The following is a 22,162-nucleotide window of genomic DNA, read 5'->3' as shown; positions in this document are numbered from 1 at the left end:
AATAATACTTGATACAATATAATATACAACTATAAGTATAAGGAACAGAGGATTAGGTGATGCTGTTGGTGAGATGTGAGGTGTGTAGGTCTGCTTCTGAGGAAGTAGCTGTGAGGTGTGTGCTCCGTGAAGTGGCTGTAAGGTGTGTCTGGGCTCTTGGGGGTATATTGGCTTCGGTTCATTTGCATACAGTATGTCAATTACATCATTTATGGAGCTAATGATTGGTCCTAAGTTGATCCAGGGGTGTTTAGGTGGGAGTGATTGATCTTATCTGGGGGGTTACAATGATGAATTGGCCCTGTTGAATCTTTGCTTAAAACTGTCAATATCTAATTGTTTTACAATGGGAACAGTTAGAGAGGTCAAATAAACTGTTTACTTTTGGGATTTAATTATGAGCTAAATGGACTTTTAAAACATCTGGACAAACTCTCCTCTGGACTTTCTGGACCAAGTTTGTGAACTTATTTGAATTCTGATACAAAGGTTGATTTCTCAATTATAAATGTATATCATTACATTACATCCTTCTGTTTCCCTTTTTTTTTAAAAATCTATTTAAAATATAAAAATGGTTATAATAGTGGCATGCAAAATTAAAGTTATATAAAAGAAAAAAAACATTATTATACATATAAGCAAAAATTGAGTTAGCCAAAACCATTGACTCTGAAGTGTAACCTTATCACTTTCACTCTCTCTCTTCTCTCTCTTAAAAAAAATTGAAATTAAAATTGAATTTGGTATAAAAATTCACGGATTCGCGTAAATCAAACAAAAATCGGTTAAAATAAAAATACAAAACTTATTGTCCCTTTGACGTCAATATAACAAGGTAAAATTGGAATATGAAACGCTTTACGAGCACGTAGTTAGAGGCATTCAAATAAGATCTCGTGAAAAGTGGTGCGAAGAAGGTGAAAGGTCATCAAAATATTTTTAATCTAGAAAAAATAAAAGGTATAAAAAAACTCAAACAAATTCAACAGAGAAATCACAAACAACTCTGACATTTTAAACATGCAGGTCAGTTTCTTTTCTGAACTATATAGATCTGAAAAGGACACTCTTACAGAAAATATAGAATCATTTCTAGATGGAATTACTTTTCCGAAACTAGATATAGGTATAGCTATGAGGAATGTTTAAATGCACTAAAAATGATTGAAAATAATAAAAGCCCTGGGTATGATGGGCTCTCACCTGAATTTATAAAAGATTCTGGGTTAAAGTAGGATAACAAGTAGTGAATGCATTTAATGATCATAAAAATTTGGTGAATTAACAAAATCTCAATCTCTTAAATGCTATACACAAAGGGAAAGATTTACCCCGCCACTCACGAGATAATTGGCGTCCTATTAGCAGTCATTTAAAGATAGACTATAAAATTCTAACCAAATGCTTAGCAACGAGAAGTTATTCTATTATTAGTTATGATCAAAGCGGTTTTGTTAAAGGAAGAAATATACACTAAAATATAAGACTAATTGAAGATATCTCAAGAAACTCGAGAATGCTATGCGTTGATTTTAAAAAGGCATTTGACTCGATTAATAGGCGATATTAATAGATGTTCTCAAAAGACTAAACTTTGGAAAAATCCTTCATTTTAATCAATAACGGACATGTGTCTAAATTCTTTAATGTCGAAAGAGGAGTAAGACAAGGCTGTCCCATCTCTGCTTTCTTTTTGTACTAGGTGTAGAACCACTTGCTTGCAAAATTAGACAGTCTGACTAAATTAAGTGTATTAAACTACCTCAAAATTTACACGACAGGAACGAGCTAAAAATTACTTGTTTTGCAGATGACACAACAGACACAACTCAATTTTATTATCCACGATAAACTAATAGATTCTAAATAGTTGCCAAGGTGGAACACTTTTAATCCACCTAATTCATATTCGCTCCGATCTAATTCCAAATAAATTTTTTAAATATTGTGTTTAACTTTTTCACAACCTCATCAGGTAGGATGATGTTTGAAGCAATGTAAGTTATTCCTCGGCTTTCTAGGTGTAAAGTTCCTCACGCGAACTCTGTCTGGCCACGATTCAGGTGATGAGATGATCAGAGTATCAGATTCATTGTCCAACACAACACAGAATGAGGCAAGGGTGATTGCGATTTTTCAGCGAAATTATATCAGTGACGCTGCAGATACCGATGTCATGTATATGTTTTCTTAACGCTGCATTCGAAGTAGATTGATGAAGTCCTCCAATAAACGTATGAAAAAGCGATGGAGGCTTTTCGTAGGTCTATAAGCGTGGTGTTTTAACTTCCTCCTTTGGTTTATTTGGAGTTGAAAATTTGGGAAGTTCAGAGCCTGTGGCCGTATTCACCAAAATCACATTAAGTGAGATATTTCCCTTAAATCCTAAGAATTTCCCTTAAATCAAGAAAATATTAAGGGTTTCACTTAAGTGGTATTCACAAAGGGTTTAAAGTTAAGGGAAACCCTTAACTTGGTCTATTTTTCCCTTAACTTTTAAGGGACCTCAGAGGCCCCTTAACTTTTAAGGGACCTCAGAAGTCCCTTAAAAGTTCCCTTAACTATTCAGTACCTTGGTTGTGCTGACGATTCTGTATGTGCGATCAATTCTTTTTGTATGAATTTAACTTATGAATCTGCTTGTACTTTGTTTTGTTACTGTACACATATGGGGTATCAAAATGACCATAATGGTACAGGAAAGGTTCTAAACTATATTTGAACATCATCCGCCATCTTGAATACAAGTTATGGTTCAAAATTCCCAACCTTTTTTCCACCTTTTGTGTTTTTCTGTTCCTTATACAAATTTCTGTTTCTGCACGTAACCATACATATGGGTATCAAAATGACTGCAATTATACTGTGAAGGTTTTAAACTACATTTAAAAAATTCCCAAAGTCAGAAGGGGGAGGGGGGAGTTGCGGTAAAAGGAATGGTGGGGATTTTTGCTTGGGCTAAGGGTAGTAGGCTATCAATTTGAATTGAATTTTAAGTATTTCTGGAAAGGAGTTGGGAGTTTGGGGTGGGTCGTAGGCCTATCAACATGGCTGAAACTCTACTGGAAATGTTTTAAACTATATTTTTAAAAAACTGCCACTGAGGGGTTATGGGTTGGGAGTGATATACTGTATGGCTCAATATAATTTATACTAGAAACGTCTCAAACCTAGTGGGGCGGAGATACTGGCGTTTTGGGGCTAATGAAGGACAACATGATTGGAATTGAACTGTTCTAGGAGTTAGGGTTTGTTGATTGTGGCTGGGATAGGGAGAGGAGAAAGAAGGCTTGGGCAGAGGTATTTCAGCTGTATCATATGTAGCTGTATTGATATTTTAATCATTAGCCAATACGACACCTATTCATTTACACAGTTTGCAAAGTATCTAAACCATAGGCCTATCATAGTTGTGCATCATCCTCTTGCCCTCTCATTATGAAGCTTAAGTTGTTTTTTTCCCAAATTAAAAATTGTACTGGGAAGGATTTTTTTTTTTAACCCTAAGTGAGGGATGTGATTGAAGAGGGTTGGAGGTTGGTGAATACAGGGAGATACTGGCCTCCGGGTTATGAGACATATCAAATTAGTTGGAATTGTACTGAGACAGGTATAATTGCTAGGATAATAAAAGTGCATACCAATTGAAAAGTAGTATATAAGTTAATAATTTACCATTCACGGCAATTATGCATCTTGAAAATTGTGATACACCATTATGATTCTTGACTTGAAAGCAGTGTTAGATATTGTTGCTTGAGAGATGTCCAGCTACATTTTGTAGTGATTTCATTCAGTGTACTTCTGTCATAGTTACGTACAATATTTGGTGTTCTGCAGAATCGTCGTAGATGTTTAAATAACTGTTGTTCTGTATTGTATAAACAGTCCTCTAGAAGAGATTGTAAGAGTAATTCGGTATAGGACAATACTCCTTTATAATGTAACGGAAATTGGTACAGCCCAAATCATTTATTTTCTACCTATTTTTATAATGTAGCAAGCCAAATAAAGCCAGAAACCTCTACCACTCTTCGTTTTGATTTTGAGTGAGCGAGACCATCCATCCCGTTGTTCTTGTATCTTTGTTAATCAATACTGTAGTTGGCAAGTTTATAAATAAAAGAGTCATAAAGGCTCATGAGAATATAATCTACTAACTTTCCTCATTTATCTATCTATTTACATTGTATGTGAAGCCGACGGAATATCACTGTCGTCGAACCTAACGCTACCTGTCATAATCATATAGTCCTTATTTATCTAGCAATAATTACTTAGTGAGTGTTAGACCTAGACGGAATGAGAGAACCTGGGAACCTGATAGGCTAGCCAAGCGAGATTAAACTTCCTATCTGTCCATAAAATAAACTAGGGTGTGGGACTCCTCCGGTGGTCCATTTATTAGAAGGAGCATACGCCTTCCAATAAGCCGAGTATATAACCTTTTAATTCTATAATGAATAACTAGGCTAGCCAGGCTCTAGGCCTAACGAATGAGATTGCTACCAGGCTAGAAAGGGACCCGAGAAATGTACGTAGTACACAGTAGAGACAGGCGGAGGAAAAACGTTACAATATGTTTAAATTCATGTTATTTAATAGCGTCACCATATAATACTATATAATGTAATAAAGATTGAAAGAGGTAATTCGATAAAGAACAATACTCCTTTAATGTTTACATTTGATGTCATATAATAGCATCACCATAAAATATAATAAAATAGATTCCAAGAGTCAAGGTAATTCAATATTGGAATATTTAATTACTTATTTCAGTGCTGCCATGTAATTTTTGTATGAAAATGTAGATAAATACTATGGCAATACATACGGTACTAGCCAAAATTATGATTTGGCTTAAAATTATGAGAAACCCAAAATAAAACACAAAATTATGATGGACTAATCATCGACCCACAATCCACGAAAAGCCCTTGTTCTGGATTTCCATTTTATTTCTTGATTACAATTTGTCAAAACACAATCACAGTGTGATGGTCATTCTGAATATCATTCTGTACATGCTCTGAAACAAACTGTCATATTATTGATGTTGTGATTCTCTGTGTTTAAAGAAGGATGCTTTAGACCACACAACTCTACACAAACATGACAACTATTTTGTAATTACTACAGAATTTTTTTATCCAAACTACTGAAATCAATTATAGCAAGTTGAGAACTCTAAACTTACTAGGAAATATTTCAGGATAAACCAGCTGGTTAGGACACAAAGGAAGACACCCACAATGAACAGCTTCAAGCCTAAAAGAACAATAAAGAACAAAATTAAATTTAATTTCTTTATTTAATAATTGCACCAGTAAACTCACTAGATAGGGTACATTAAATGTTGTCTTATAATAGACAAATTTAACGCTAGTTTTATTATTACATCAGATTTCTTTATTGGTCACTTTTTTTTTAAAGCTATTCAAATATATACTATAGTTCAACACAGGGGTACGGAAATGATTTTTGGTGGGTGTTGAAAGTGATATGAAGGTAAGGGATGGTTCCAAGTTCTGGAAAGGTTGGATATGTAATCTTGAGCAAAGGGGCTATTTAAGATGTTTTGTTCATTGATCATCATATTATAATAGCACTAAGCCAAAGTTTGTTCCTGTATCTCCTCCTAAACTGCAAGTCTGATAATCTGTTTGAGCTTGGGCACCTTTTCTTTCTCCTTTATTCATTTAAGCCATGTTAGAATGGCACATTTTTATGAAAAATTTGTGTTTAAACCAATTTCTTTGCAAATACTGAATGCTGCGTTTAGTAATTCACGAACCACTTTACTACGTCACAATCAGGTCATTTAGATGTGAAGACAGTAAGTGGTCAGCAGCATGTGCACTCACATGCACCATTTCAAAAATGATTATCAAACGGGTGGCAAGTATTCTTGCTCATGTTTCTACCTCATGCACGCCTCAAAACATAAGCTTATATAATATAAAAATTTAATCTGTAACTAGTGTTCTAGATGGCATATATAATATATAAATGCCGATTCAAAATAAGCATATAACATTAAGAGCATTGCTACTGACCCTGTCAGAATTACTAAGTCTGGCAGACAGATTCATCTCCCTAAGAGATATGTACAGTTTGTTCCTTAACTTAATTTGTTGTTTTTTTTCATTAGATAGTTACCAACTTTTCTTAGTAAAGCAATAAATATTAATTAACCACAGTCCACTAGTCTACATGAAAGAATGTGGTCACTCCTTATGCATAAGGCAAGCACACCAATGACATTCTTAATTCTTATTGGTCATAATAGAATGTGACTAGTGAAACTATTATATCACATGCTTCTAAATCTTAAACACATTCATCCTAATATCTGCTACGCATCATTACTAGCTTGTTGCAATCTTATCTATTGTTCATCGATTTGAATCTTAATATATTATTCACTTGGAAATAAATTATACAGCTATTTTACATTATATTAGTAGTTGTTTATACATCGTTGCATCAACAACAATTACTAAAAAGTAATGTCCTAGTAGCAATGTAAAAATTAATTTATGTCAACTGTCAACAAACACGATACTAAATTTACGATAATGCAGCTTCTATTATTCTACATGTAGAGAAGGTGTTTTAGAGAAGGTGTTTTAAATAATGAAAATAAATTCAATTAGACTTCGAGGCATAATAAGATTTAAAAATAGAGATACTTGAACCAAAACACTGAATTTGGTAAAAAAAACAACAGAACATTGATCATAGACTGTTATAATCCAGCTACATAGTAATTTCAATTTATATTAATATATAATTAAAAAACTCCATGAATTTGATGGTTCGATTTTATAGGCTATTAGAAATTTGTTCATACATAGTTACAGTATTATTACTAACACGTTTTTGATTGGTGCAGACAAAGTTCTATTGTATTATACTTGGATGGAACATCTATAATACGCACATCAGAAGATGAAAACGTACAGTAGTTCCTTGTTACCACAAATAAGGTGTACGACAAGTTGCATTTGAAGGCACATCATACAGTTTATTTTGTCAATACGTATTTCCAAAACGTCGCAATGCATACGTTTGCAACTTTGGTTGTCGTTCTTAATCTTCTGCCTATTGTCGTTCTTTCGACCAATTCATTCTATACAGTTATCCAGGGACAGGCTCTTGAGGGTTGGAGTTACGAGTTGAAGAATATAAGCCGTGTAAATTGTTTGCTGGAATGTTCCCACAAATCCGATTGCTTGTCGGTCAACTATAACCAGAAAGATCGTGTTTGTCAAATCAGTAAGCAAATACTGGAAGAAGCATCAGTTGAAAACAACGTAATTCAAAAGCCAGAGTTTTGTTACATCGAAAGGGTGAGTTAAATTTTCTGATTTAGTGTACTGATGGAATGAACAACTTATGTAGTGTATTCAACAAAACTTGGTTTCGGGGAAACGCCTATTAGTAGGAATTGTTTTGGCTCCTGAAGGTGTTTTCTTACTTTGGTGATCTATTGTATCTCGGATTCTGTTTTAAATTGATAGCTAGAATTTAAAACAAATTGTATACAGATTAAGCAACGCCATAGCAATTAAATTTACAGAGTGAAGTAATGTAAACATGGTTGGACCTCCCCAAAATTTATTTAGTATATAAAAGTAATAAACAAAAATATTATGAAGAATCACTTAAATCCAAATATAAATTAAATCCATATATAAAATAAAAAAATATCTCTATCAATATAAAAAAGAGAGTCAAGTATAAATTTATTTTACCATTTAAATATCATGAGGGATAAAAAACAAATGCTAGTATGGATGACCATAAGAGCAAAGCTTGTTTACCTGTAACCCATATTGTAGTTCATTAAAAACAACAAGGACAGGAAAAAGGTGCAGGTGGGGATTTTTTAAATGTTATAGTTTAAAAAAAGGTTCAATTGCAGTCACTTTGATACCTCATATGTATGGTTACGTGTATAGATATGATATTTCTTTTTAATTGTATATAAATCATTTGAAGTAAATTTAACATAAAGATTACATTTATTACTGGTACTGTATACATAGTAAATACAATCTATGTGTCTTCTTTTAGTTAAGACAAAATTTAAATGTTATTAATATATTTCTATTTTTAATATTTTAACATACTAATATTTATAAACTAGACAAATTTTCCTAGGACTTTGTAGTAAGAAAAGTACAATTTGCCTGCTGGCTATACAGAATAGCCAAGAAATTGTCATATCGGCTATGCCTAGTCTAGTTTGAAAGGGCACTTCAAGAAAAGGGGGGTTTGTTCATAATCAAATATTTTATTACAATTGTTTGTTTATTAATTTCATATTCATACATAATTTTCATTTAAAAAATTATAATTGTCACTTCTGAGAAATTTTGGTTGGGTTTTTTCCTCATTTAGTGTTTATCGAAGTAATGATTGCAAAATCTGTATTTTCAAAACATAATTTTCAACTGTTCTTAAGGATATTAAATTGCAATAGATTTAAACTTGTATTTTTTTTCACTTTGTAGATTTCATTCTTTGTGAATTTGCAACCATAAACCTTTATAAATCAGATACTAAATAGAAATAATATTAAATTCAAGCAAGGATAGAAGAAAATTTCAGGTGCAACTTGGATCCACTAAGAAATTCAGACGTCAAATGCCAACGTCAATTTTTAAAGAATCGCCTTAAATGTGTTAATAGCTTGAAGATTTGTTTATACGAAACCTAACTTTTAAATTAATGATGTTTTTTAAAATAAATGAATTAAACAAATGAATTTAACAATTATTGCTTCTCTTTATAACTCTTTGAATAATTAATTTTATAAATAATATTTTATATTATTTTATGAATTTTAATATTTTCACTTGACCTAAACTTTCAACAGTGTTTCAAAGGTTGAATAATATTTTGATTTGTAATAAAAGAATAAACTGATGTAATTTTATTTTTGTTAATATCAAAATTATACAATTTTTTTAACCTGGACAAAAGTGTTCTGTCCACGACGTTGGAAAAATCCCGTCTGTAACAACATATAAATCATATTTATTAATAAATTTGGAGTTGATTAACATTCAGTTATCTAAAACAACTATCTGGCAACATCATAATACAAAACAAATTTTAAGATTTCTTTTAAATGAGGAGAAATATTACAATACCTAAACCTTCTTAAAAGTCATGTACATTGCCTGTCTGTGACACATACAATTTTAATAATTTTTTTGTACAGTCTTATAAATTTGTTTGACTTTCATAATTAAATTTCCTGACAGAGTTTATTATCGTCGGGTCTAAATGTAACATCTCCAAAATCAACATCACACATATCAGAATCGGAAACTCTAACATCGCTCCCTCATCGGTGGTCCGGAATCTGGGAATCATGCTGGATAGTAATCTCACTATGGAAGCACAAATAACCACTGTATCCAAAGCAGCATGCATATCGATTAGGAACCTTGGTCGTATTCGCGGTAATCTTAACAAGAAAACAGCTGAATTGATTGTAAACTCATTTGTCACTTCTAAAATTGACATTGGTAATGCCTTGTTGTTTGGCATACCAAAATCTCAAATACAACGTTTGCAGCGCTTGCAAAATATGGCAGCTAGAATTGTAACTTATACAAAATCAAACGCTCACATAACTCCTGTCCTGATGGATTTGCATTGGTTGCCTGTTCAACAACGTATTAAGTACAAACTTGCGTTGTTTGTATTCAAGATCCTAAATGACAGTGCTCCTGCTTATTTATCTGACCTTGTGGATCGTTACGAATCATCCCGCAGAGGCCTACGATCATTGTCACAAAACCTTCTTCAAGAGCGTAGAGCGAAAAATCAGTGGGGTCAGAGATCTTTTAACGTTGCGGCCGCAAGTGTATGGAACAGCTTACCAGCAACAGTTAAATGCTCAACTTATAGTCTAAACAGTTTCAAGACCAACCTAAAGACGTCGCTATTCGCTGATGTTCTCGCACGTTGTTAATGCACAAAGCGCCATGAGCGCCACATGGGTGGAGGATACCGGCGCTATATAAGTTTTCGTTGATTATTATTATTAATTAACATTCATGGCCATATATGTTATGTATTCTTTTTTATTTCTAAAATATGGCTAGTTATATTCTCAAAAATGTCACGTCCATTTTACAAAAATACTTTGGAATGCCCCCATGTTAGTGTTTCATCTATAATTACGCCCAAATAATTTTGAATGGGAAACCTGTGAAAAAGCAATATTGTCAATCATAATTTGAATATTATGTGTTGTCTACTACACATGGTATAAGTATATTGAGTGATAAGTAATATTAGATTTGAGCAAAGAAGAAACTTTAGTAAAAAGGTTCATCTGGATCTCTGGATACTGTAGTATTCAAATATTTTATTCTTTTGGATCATCCAAAAGAAAAAATTATTTGAAAGAAGAAACTTTATTTAGTTCTTGATTTACTGTCATGGTGAGATGTTTAATATCTTTTTATTTTTTTTATATTTTTTTTATTTTATTTCCAAACCCAACCAACCAACAATTCTCGATCAGAATACATTTCTACGCATGCATGATGCGTGACTGTGTAGTGGACGTATGATCAAAAATAATGTTTTTGGTTGTGACTTCAAACTAGCATATCTACACTAATTGGCCAATGTGACGCACCTACATTATCATGTGGTCACTCTCCATGGGAAGTTCACTATTTCAACTACTGTAAAATGCTGTTCCTCTCTCTCTCTCTCTCTCTCTCTCTCTCTCTCTCTCTCTCTCTCTCTCTCTCTCTCTCTCTCACCAAGAAAACTAGTTTGTAATGATTAAATTACAGTAATAGCGGCATTCTATATCTATATACTGTCATTATGTTAATTATTTTATATTTCCTTTTTCTTCAGGTCCTGGCCACTGATTCCAAAATGAGTAAGTATACAATTTATTATTAAATAAATTTATTTCTTATATGGAGGTTCACATTTATTATTAGTGATTGGCTGCTGGTCGTGACTGTTGCTGTTGAATTTGCCTATAGGAAATGTTCTCTTTAATATTCTTAAAGTATTTTCACTTGTATTTACCTACTATAAAATTAATCTTATAACCAAATGGACGTTTCACTCAATGTATAGGCTTATTTCAATGTTATATCTAATATGTGATCTTCAAACTTTGTAATTTTAGAGTGTTTTATGAGGGAGTGTAGTACGATTTTACAAAATAATCCTTCTGCTGTGAGTGGTCAATATGTGATACAGCTATTTGATGGAGGACCACAAATTACTGTGTACTGTGACATGAGGCATGATGCAGGATGGACAGTAAGTATAGGCAACAATTTATGTAAAGATATCAGAAGGAGCAAATCTAACATTATAACACACTAGCTTATTACTTGAAAAAATTGAATTTTGCTTGTATCCTTGAAAGACACTTACAATTTATTTAAAGATATCAGAGGTAAATCTAACATCATTGCCACAGCTTACTAATTCATTACTAAAACACACATCACAATACGTTACTGTAAGAACTGCCAGCCATAGAGACACCAGCAAAACAATTAATAGAGAACAATGGTATGATTTCAGATAGAATCCGTTCCAGAAGTACAAGGACTTTCAAATTTACGATATTCAAGCCATTGTACAAGCATCTCTCATAATTAATAAACGGAAAGGGGATTCCATTCACATATGACGTCGCACTCTGCACTCCTTACATCTTGAAAATAGATAGAGGGCGATGTTGACTTACAGATGATGGCATGAATGAAATAAGGAGCTTTCGCACGAGCATGTAGACTTTAACGAATGACATCAACATTCTACTCATTTACACAACATAGTTAAGCGAACAGTTGTTTAGGAATGTTTAAAACTTGCATATGGATAAATAGCTTATTGCAATGAACAATTCCTAATAATACAGTATTTGGCTTTATTAAAAACATAAGTTTAGATTTATCATTTTGTTCAACAGAAATTAATGATTCTTCCACATTTTTTACTAACGTTACTTTTCAGAAATAGGGTTCTCGACCCACACATAACTATACCTGCGCACACGCAGAGCGATTTGTTGAAGTGTTGTCTGGAGGTCACAACAAAACTATGTTCTAAACATAATGCAAGAACAATCACACTAAATGTTCAAAAACTTGCATAATTATTGTAAAATGAGTGTAATCAAATTGTAGAAAATGAGGAACATCAAAATTAAATTGTAAAATATTGACGTACCTTAATCGTAATATTACTGGTCAGATTCTTAATTCATTTACTTCTATTTACTCAAGTTGATGGGCTTGACATCACTGTTTTAGTAAGACTGTAGAGTATAGATTACTATCCTTTCATTATCAGGTGATACAGAGAAGACAAGATGGATCAGTTGATTTCTACCGTAATTGGGCAGAATACAAAGAGGGTTTTGGAAATGTGAACACAGAGTTCTGGCTTGGTAATGAACAAATCAACCGTTTAACAGCTGATGGCAGTTTTGAGCTTCTAATAGACATGACTGACCACTTGGATGACATGAAGTTTGCAAGATATTCTCACTTTCGTATTGATACTGAGGACTCTAACTATGCTTTGAACATCAGTGGATACACAGGAACGGCAGGTTAGTACATTCAATCAATTTTTACACTAAAAAACACATTTCAAGTAAACAAAGAATTAAAAGTATTATTTTTCTTTATAGGCCTCACCTTTGTACCTTGCATTAAAAATACACACTGTGCACTTTTGTTGTTGTTGCATTTATCACTTTAAGAGTATTAAAAACTGAATTTTCAAACCAATTATGACTACCTATAATTGAGTTTAAACTAGATGGTACGCTCGTTCGAAAACCACCTCTATTCGGGGCAAATCATAAATTTGATTTAATCGTCAATAAATAGTAAATTATCTAACTCAACTTAATTAGTAGGCCTAATGGTTTTCAATTGTTTCTTAGAGCCAAATTCATACTTTAAGTCGGTTCCTACCCTACCCACCAAACTTGTTCTGCATTTAGGGCATGTGATGCCCCGTAGGCCTATCCTCTACTGGCTTTACGACGCTCATGCCAGTGAGGAAAGGGTGATGATGTGGGTGGTTTACCTGCAAAAATAAAGATTTGTACATAAAATACAGCGACTGAAAACGCTAGCTCATCATCACTGCACTGACTACGGTAGGTCAGGTATAATGAAGTTTTCCTTTGGTACTGTATAATATAAGCTATAAAAACAGTTGTGTTTAATAATTAATTAATTTTTAGTCATGTGCAAACGCAACTCTACAGCTCACTCGGTTGGTCGGTAAACACTAACTCAAATTTGAGCACGTGACCGCAGCCATGTATGGCCTTGTTTTATTTACAAATCATGTATTATGTGAAAAATATAGAAAAAGAAAAACAGAAATTTGAAATTGATTTAGGTTAAACTTAACAATATGCTACCCAAAGATAAAAAGGCAACATGATATCAGATCTGAAAGAAATTGGACCAATATTAAAGAAAAGCTACTACAGGTATATACACAACCAACTAAAATTAATTAATCAAACTAACAATTCTAAAAATGATATCAAAATGTTCAATGGATTAGCTCCAACATTTAACAACAACATTTCAATTTAACATTTAAAAATGTTATTATTTTAAATGTTGTAGTTACTAAACACTTTGGAAATTAGTTTTCGCTTCCATTGTTTTTTTTAAATCAGTACATTTGTATTGAAAGTATATTTCAGTTAAAATATAAAAATTATATTAATGTTTTATTAATGTCAATTTTATCATATTTTCATAATTTCATGTTGTATGTAATATAGTATAGTTTATTTGTATTTTTCTTGTATATGGTTTTATCTTAACTGTTTATGTTGTATGGAGTGAGTGCAGAATCTGTTTGGGCTTTAGCCTATTCTCATTCCTGGTTATTTTTACATTGATGATCGAATAAATATTATTATATGAATTAATATGGTTCATATACATTAAAAGGAAAACAAGTAAAATAATAAGCAAACATTGAATGAGCAACAAATTATAATTATAATATAGTAAAATAAATCAACCATATTGTATAATTTATAGAATAAGAAAAGACAAGAACACTATTTTTGAAAAAAAAAAAAAGTTTTTTGATTTTAAACAAATAAAAAATCCCCTAAAACAGGATGTGAATCTCAAAAAAACATAAATTAATCAAAACACTCATTAGGTATGCATCATTTTACATAGCATATATTAATTTTTTACATGTTTAAATAAAACAATTGTATTAAAAAAACTGCATGTATGCAGTAAACTAAAGATGATATGTTTTGTTTGTTTAGGTGATTCTTTGACATGGCACAATGGTGAACAATTTTCAACCAAAGACAGAAACAATGATAAGAACAGTGGTAACTGTGCTGTGATATACAAAGGTGCTTGGTGGTACACTGACTGTGGTGCTTCAAACCTGAATGGCCTTTACCTTACATATGATACATATGATACATATGATTACAGAGGCATCAACTGGTATCATTTCAAGAACAAGTGGGAGAGTCTCAAGAAGATAGTTATGATGGTTAAAAGAGCACCATAAGAAAATTAATTATAACTTTAGTAATTTGACTTTAATTTGGCTCATAATAAAAAATGGCAAATATTGATTTTATTAAAGTTGCAGTGAGATCAAAATCATGTTTGGTTATCATACTTTTTGTGTTATATTAATTATTTTAAATGAATAATAAAACCTTGGTTTAATAACATAATGACGAAATAAAATTTATTTGAATATACAGTGTCTTAATTTAATCACATACAGTACATAAGTTTATGATTACGATAATTTATTAAATAATAATTATAGTATTGTCAGAATTGTTAAAAATATATGCCACTATATAATACTACATATTAATATCAAATTTCATTATTATTAAAAGATACTACTGTACTTGGATGTGTTATAATGTTTAGTAAATCATAATATTGGTATTTATTTTAGTTTTACTAATTTAATTAAAAGGTTATCTGGTGTTAATTGGTTATATTCTTTATAATTCATTCATTCAATCTTTTATTTTGGAATTTTGCAAAGTAATATTGGATATAAATTAATTAAAAAATAAACTACTAATTATTAAGTAAAATTTTGCCTTATCATTAAATGATTATTTATTATAATAATCCACATTTTATAACATCAATAATAAAATATATTGTCATATCAACTGTAATTTATTTTTTTGGGAATTTTTTATTAGTTAGTAACAATGGATGTTTTATTATTAATCATTTTTAAATATTATAGTAATACCAAATAATTTAATCAATTCATTCTGTAAAAAAATCTTATTTTATTATTTAAAACTATGCTAATACATACATAATAGTAACATTATTATTGTTTTAATATAATAATAACAAATTGATATCTAATCATAAATCAGTATTTCCTATATTTTCATTAATAATTAGTAGTGTTTTAATCTAATATTTGCTGAAGTTCTTAAATTGAATCTCGTTTTGAAATGATTAAAAATGAAATAAAAACTTACAATGAATGTAGGCCTACATATTATATATCTTATTATATTGGTTTTTATAGAAATTAGTGACATAAGCAACACAAGATGAATGTTTATCTATTTTCCAAGGTAAAGTGAAAGTAATTGAATTTGAATTGAATTATTATTATTGCTTTTTAATTAATAAAATCAAATTGATATCTAATCATAAATCAGTATTTCCTATATTTTAATTAATGATATTCTAATTAAATATATTCTAGTAGTTTTAGGAGTATTTGTAATGATGTTTGCTGAAGTTTTTAAATTGAATCTTGTTTTGAATTGATTAAAAATGAAATAAAAATGTACATGTAGCTACATATATCTTATTATATTGGTTTTGATCTAAGAAATTAGTGACATAAGCAAACACAAGATGAATGTTGATGTATTTTCCAAGGTAAAGTGAAAGTATCAAACAAAATTTAAGATCTAAATCTAAAGCTTTGAATGTATTAGTGTAAAAAATCACTTTCAGCTAAAAAAAAAAAAATAATAAAGGGGTTTGACCTATTAAAGATGTATTGTCCCCCAAAAACATGAAAAAAAAAGGTTAATTAAATCAGACTTTGAATATGTTATTTTGTGGTTTTAAAAAAGTTAATCAGTTCCATATAGAAAAAAAAATGTTTTCACCTACAAATTGATTAAATAAATGGTTAAATTCAACCAAAAACCCACTGGCTGGTCAATTTGGCCATTCTTTGCTTTAAATTACAGTTTTTTTCAGATAAATACATTTTTTTTCAATCCAATTTTTGGTCAAAGTCGATAACTATTATGTTACATTAAAATGGCATATTCAATAAAAATGTTGTTAAGAATTATTTTTTCAGGGGGACAATACATCTTTAACCCCTAAATGTTCTAATAAAAGCATCAGTTGCTATAGCAACAAAAGAAAGTACGGTTACAAGAGGGCAGTAATAAAGAGAACACCAATCTTTAGGAGTTCATACTTAGGACCTTGCAGCACCTTAAATATCAACATATGCCATGTTGTATATTTATTGAATGTTACTACGTTTCAATGGCCCCGTTTCTGCTGCCAAAAATATACCGTATATATACGGTATATTTTATATACGGTATATTTTTTGGCAGCAGAAATGGGTCTCATAAAAAATATACCGTATATATTTGCGGTATATATACTGCATAAATATCCCCATCGTTTGTGGATATTATACGGTATATTCCAAAATATACCGTATATTTCGTTCCCCGTTTCTGCTGCACCCAAAATATACCGTAAATGTGACCCGACTCATGACACGAGGTCAAAAACTAACAGAGCGCGACGCGTTTGTTTTGGTTTTTCTGCTGCATTGAAAGTTGAAACACACGTGTAAAAGCAAGCAACAGATCAAAATGTCACTGTGGACCGAACAAATCACTATTTTTCCAATTCAATTGTGGGGGGAAGCGAAGGTTGGGGGGAGACTGCATGGCAACAGAAGCGATACCAAGATTTTAATTACAATAAATCGAATGTTTTTACACAACGTGATGTAAAATCATGGTAAAATACTGTATAATAGAAAATGGAAATTAAAAGGGCAATATAGGATAATATAGCATAATATAAACTCAATTTGAATAACAGAGTTTATTTATAGTGACATTTCTAGATTGTGCTTGTATGTGCGGTGTAAATTCGTTGCTACTTCTGCTCATTAGATTTAAAATAGAAAGCAATGCTACGACGTTTTGAGAAACCATCATTGTTTTGTTTTTGTCAGCATGTACCGGTAGTTAAAAACCTCACTACACGAGGTCAATCCATACTTCCGTCTCACGAAATGCATTTTGGGTAATGAAAGCCAACTTTTTTACAACCCACCCACGAAGTATGTGCAGCGGAAACGGTGCACGAATTTCATATACGGTATATATACGGTATATTTATACGGTATATTTATACGGTATATTTATACGGTATATTTTGGGTTGGCAGCAGAAACGGGCCCAATGACAAAAGTAACTGAGCAAAAATAAAACAAACTGAAATAATTCTAAGGGCCTGTTTCTGCTGCAACTGCTCAAAATACGGTATAAAAATACGGTATAAAATACGGTATTTTTTATACCGTATTTTTTAGTACCCCGTTTCTGCTAACAATACTTCTTGGGTGGTCGTGTTAAATTTCATCTTTTTTACCCAAATTGCCATTCATTTATTTGATCGATAATTAAAAGTTGCAATAAAGGAAGTTTTACGTCTCACTTTCAACAGCCTAGCCCTAGTGAAAGAGATGTTGTGAGAGCACAGAAAACATCGTAATGGGGACAATTAATTCGTTCCCTCCCCGAGTTATTGTATTTTGCAATGTTGTACTGCTTTCGCAGGCTCTTCAGCTTTGAGTTTACTTGCTTTGGAGACAAGTCTATTCCATACTCCTGCTTTATTTTTTTAGAAATGTCTTTATAAATGTGGTTGTCCCTTTTATTACCTTTTAGTTGGCCAGACATTTTAGCTTCCCCACACAAATTTATTTAGTAAAACTGTGACGTCTTCGCTCCACATTTTCGCCGAATATATATATACACGTGTGTAAAACAGCTGACAGCGACAGAAAATAAAAATACGAATGTTGACCTTTTGTCATGTAAAAAAAAAATACGGTATTTTTTATTGGCAGCAGAAACGGGTACAAAAAATACGGTATAAATTTGTAAATACCATATTTTATCCACAAATTTTGTGGGGAAAATACGGTATACAAAATACGGTATATTTTTTATGAGCGCAGTTTCTGCTGCCAAAAATATACCGTATATATACGGCAGGGCTGCAAATTAACTTTTTTACTTGGTAGCACTATCAAATTTGTATGATGGCTCATAATAATTTTTGGTAGCACCACCAATTTTTTTAGTAGCACCTTTTCATCGACAACTAACCCCCTTCCCTCAAACCCCATCCGCGCAGATCCGTTTTTAGTTTAGTGGGGGGGGGGGGTGTATAAAAATGAAATACAGTACAACCTTAGGCTGGGGGTCAGGGGGCTGCCAATGGCCCGCTTTAGGGGGGGGGGGATTTTTGAGTAATTATAGGTTGTTTCAATCGATTTCTGAGCACATAAAAATTCAGCACTGAAGAATTCAATTAATTTGGGTTATGCACATTTAGGCACTGGTCCTGATGCGCCAGTTATATTCACGCAAGATCTATTATTTTTACGGTACAGAAAGAAATTACTGCTTTGTATATACGCGTAACCTTTCGTAGCCTACGCGTAAATAGATCGTAGGTCATTGTTCGCTAAACATATCCTGTAATTTCCAAAGTATTGTTCGTTGGCATGCCTACGATTTTATGATAATATCTACGCGTCGATCGTAGGGTGGTTTGTAGGGTTAGTAATTTGTAAACACCAATGGCATCGCCTTTAGTTAGGAGCATAAACAATGGAAACAAACATGTATTGTTGGCTAATTAAACTCCTAGACGTTAATTTTTATAGCCGCCCTACACATCGGTTGTCTTAATTTGGCAGGACATCCACCGACGAGACGAAATCGGGCCCGAGGCCCTCAGCTCACGCAGAGAGAGTTTCGGCGGCCTACATGATTCAATCCTACCTTGGTTTAGCGAATTATAAAAACAACACCTTGGCTAGGACACCAACAAAATATATGCAAAATAAATATATATTCCATGTTAAGATTTAACATAGGCCTTTGTAAATTATTATTACGACAAAAGACCCGACCAGAATTTGGAGGAGAAAAATGTGCGAACCGTGGGAACAGTTTAGAGATGTATTACGTTTCATGTGACGCAAAATTCAGGTACACTGTTTTGTAGCCATCCCCCTCGTGCGAGAGGTTTGCGGTGGTAAAACAGAGTATCGCGTTTCATTACAGGTGACCAAAAAACTAGGTGTGTATTAATTACGGTCTTCTGTTGGCAGTCTTTTTGAGCGACCGATTGAACGTTCTGATACTATATTTAGAATGAATTGTTTACGATCTTTTTGTTTGCTTGTTTCTGGATCGACTGGACGTTCGCTATATTATTTTTATTAGTTGGCATAGTTCATTGTGTTGGATCGTGTCTCTACGTTTACATTGTGGGAAATTTATATTCGCCGTTGAGAGTAAAAAAACACACACGAATGAAACATTTACGAATAAAAAATATTATATTATATATTTCTTAGTAATTTACAAATTGGTCCTCCTCCGCCAGTAAAAAAAAACACATTAAATAATAATTTTCACACCTTGTTACTTACTAAGAACATCGTGAGGTTGTTTATTGAGGTTACTAACGAAGCCAAACAATGTAACCTACAAAGCCAACAACGTAGCCTGTTTTATCTACGAAGCTGCTTCGTAGGAAAAGTTGCGGTATTTTCTCTGATATATAATTTTCGATAATCAGAATCTGGAATAGAGTATTTAAATCTACTGATAAACAATACTGCTGTTTAATCTATATAATGAATAGATATTATTATATATATCATTAATTACATTATTTATTAATCATGATATAACCATTTATACTGCCTAAAAAATGCTGATGACTGCGCGGCGACAATCCTTTGTATCTACTGCGCCCGCCCTGGCTAGGTACAATTGTTTTTATATTCCTTCTTAAAACGGAGGTGATTTTTCCACGAGGTTTGTGTCGTCCGCGCGTCACACTGTGCTGTGTGTTTGGTGTCCTTTTGTGTGATTGAGTAAGGCAGCATGCATTAAATGGACGAACTTCCAATCACAACGAGTGTAAAATGTTTAAGGGCTTTGTACGCTTGAATGAACCCGACTCCTTTGCGGCGGCGGCGGTGACTAGTGGAAACTCCTGAGCCTTCCGTAGTAGAGAGATTAAATTACACAGTGTTTGAAATAGGGAAAACACACCCGACTTCAATTTGAAACAACTTGCACAAGCAGACGATCTTGTCGCGCTATGCGCGACTTATTCTGTTTCTTTAGTCGCAAACAGAAAAATTAGGTCGCAAATGCGACCAAATACCCCTTAATTTGCAGCCCTGTACGGTATTCAAAAAATACCGTATAATTTACGGTATTTAGTTGGCAGCAGAAACAGGGCCTAATTAAATACTTGCATGAGGTATATTCTCAATTAATTGTAAAACCAAAACAATACTGGGTATGACTAAACTAATCAATCTGTGATAACTGTAGAATGGACATGAGAAAGCAAAGAGATTATGGAACGGCTATTTCAGAGTAAACAACACAAGTGTGGCAACTGAGAATGGACCAGAGACGTGATTTACTTCAACTTTTAGTTGATAGAATTTTTGAATATTTTGTTTATACATTCTGACGTAATAAATATACATCAGGCTTCCAGTAACTATTTCAAAATTTATAATCAGAGTAAAGCTATAATGGTGAACGCAAAGAAATTATAGAGTGGCTATTCCATATTAGTACAGGTTCCAGGCTCTCCTTGAATATTATTACAAGACATCTTGGAAAAAACTTAAAACTGGAGTCCATAGGCCTTGTGTACATTAAAAAAAAACATCTTACGGTAGAGTTTAGGGGGTTACCCCAATGTACTGGTCCATTTCAGCTCCTGTCGTTTATGATAGGCATCTGGACCATGGCTTCTGTGTGTCTGTAGAGGGCCTAATCGAACTGTTAAACAATAATTAAAACTACTCACATTGCAACACCGTAAAACTCGTGCTTGGCCGTTGATACAGCAACATCGCCCTCTATCAATACTTGATAGTAGTCCTCTTTTGACTGCTGATAACCCCAATGAACTATATTATCTTTCAGACTCTCATAAGCCTCAGTGAAAATATCTATATAAAAACAGGTAGATCCCACTTTGTGAATTAAAATACTGAAAGATGAGGGCGTATCAATCTGATCTCTAGTGCACATGTGTAATTCAGGGACTAGTGCTGTTCCGCCGTACTACACAGAGTCGCTATTCAATCAAATTTGAACAATACTATGATTTATTCTAGCTTAAACAGTGGCAGTACAAATAAATGATATATTTTATAATATTTTTAAATCGCAGACAATATTTTTTAACACTGCCCTCTACTGATTTTATCGAATTTGAAGAATACAATAATTTATTCTAGCTTCTTTAGGAATGTTAAACAGTGGCAGTACAAATAAATGATATTTAATGTTTTTAAAGGGGGGTTCCGGGTTTAAAATGAATAGTAAAAAATGTAAAATATATTTGTTTGTCTCTTGAACAGTAAAAGTTTCAATTTATATAAGCGCCCAGTGAAGCAGAACGAAGGCTGTGAAATGAGGCCAGATTACAAGTGCAGCTACGGCAAAATCACAATGTGGTTACAGAATAGGAAATTCGTGAAATGGTCAATCTTCCGACGACTCGTTATCATTAACCATATCAATTACTTTTGTAAAATTATACTTATCTGATGTAATTTTAGTCGGTCTTCCCATTTATAAAGTCAATTTTCTATGAAAATCCATCAAAACAGTGAAAAATTAGATAAGTTTGCACTTTACGTTTGCCGATTTTCGCACTGACTTAGGGAAAGCCTTCAAAATCAATGAAGCGTAACGTATACATTCCTGCTGAGCGAGGAGAGCGAGACGACGATACACGTGCTC

At 32.5% G+C, this 22,162-nt stretch overlaps 2 protein-coding genes and 1 long non-coding RNA gene across 5 annotated transcripts in view; 2 read left to right on the top strand and 1 right to left on the bottom strand.

Annotated features, from left to right (window-relative positions):
• Positions 1 to 50: 50 nt before the first annotated feature.
• LOC140056083 (tRNA-queuosine alpha-mannosyltransferase-like) overlaps positions 51 to 22,162 on the bottom strand; it is a 30,360-nt gene continuing 8,248 nt past the window's right edge. The window contains exons 6-9 of one of the 3 annotated variants that reach the window (XM_072101336.1): positions 21,219 to 21,363; positions 5,204 to 5,274; positions 3,679 to 3,895; positions 51 to 947 (exon numbers count right to left, since the gene is read on the bottom strand). In XM_072101336.1, the coding sequence (XP_071957437.1) occupies positions 3,720 to 3,895; positions 5,204 to 5,274; positions 21,219 to 21,363 (392 nt within the window). In that variant the 3' untranslated portion in view covers positions 51 to 947; positions 3,679 to 3,719. Of the gene's footprint in view, positions 948 to 3,286; positions 3,896 to 4,795; positions 5,046 to 5,203; positions 5,275 to 21,218; positions 21,364 to 22,162 lie in introns of those variants that run through there. The other 2 variants (XM_072101327.1, XM_072101345.1) reach the window with 2 other exon arrangements.
• LOC140056101 (uncharacterized) lies at positions 7,247 to 11,272 on the top strand. The gene is made up of 3 exons (XR_011846721.1): positions 7,247 to 7,358; positions 10,903 to 10,927; positions 11,186 to 11,272. It is a non-coding gene; the product is annotated as an uncharacterized lncRNA (long non-coding RNA).
• Positions 11,299 to 14,812, top strand: LOC140050402 (angiopoietin-related protein 2-like). The gene is made up of 4 exons (XM_072095577.1): positions 11,299 to 11,322; positions 11,453 to 11,580; positions 12,327 to 12,628; positions 14,339 to 14,812. The coding sequence occupies exons 1-4, from the start codon at positions 11,299 to 11,301 to the stop codon at positions 14,593 to 14,595; spliced, it is 711 nt and encodes a 236-aa protein (XP_071951678.1). The 3' UTR covers positions 14,596 to 14,812.

Source organism: Antedon mediterranea, chromosome 1 (assembly GCF_964355755.1).
Source record: "Antedon mediterranea chromosome 1, ecAntMedi1.1, whole genome shotgun sequence".
Classification (NCBI taxonomy): Eukaryota; Metazoa; Echinodermata; class Crinoidea; order Comatulida; family Antedonidae; genus Antedon; species Antedon mediterranea.
Note: the sequence above shows the minus strand (reverse complement) of the source record. Positions and strands in the feature narration are given on the sequence as shown.

Coding starts and splice junctions, on each gene's coding strand:
- LOC140050402 (XM_072095577.1), top strand. CDS start 11,299: ATGAGGCATGATGCAGGATGGACA. Junction 11,323..11,452: donor GGCATGATGCAGGATGGACA/GTAAGTATAGGC, acceptor ATTTATTTAAAG/ATATCAGAGGTAAATCTAAC. Junction 11,581..12,326: donor ACAATTAATAGAGAACAATG/GTATGATTTCAG, acceptor TCACTGTTTTAG/TAAGACTGTAGAGTATAGAT.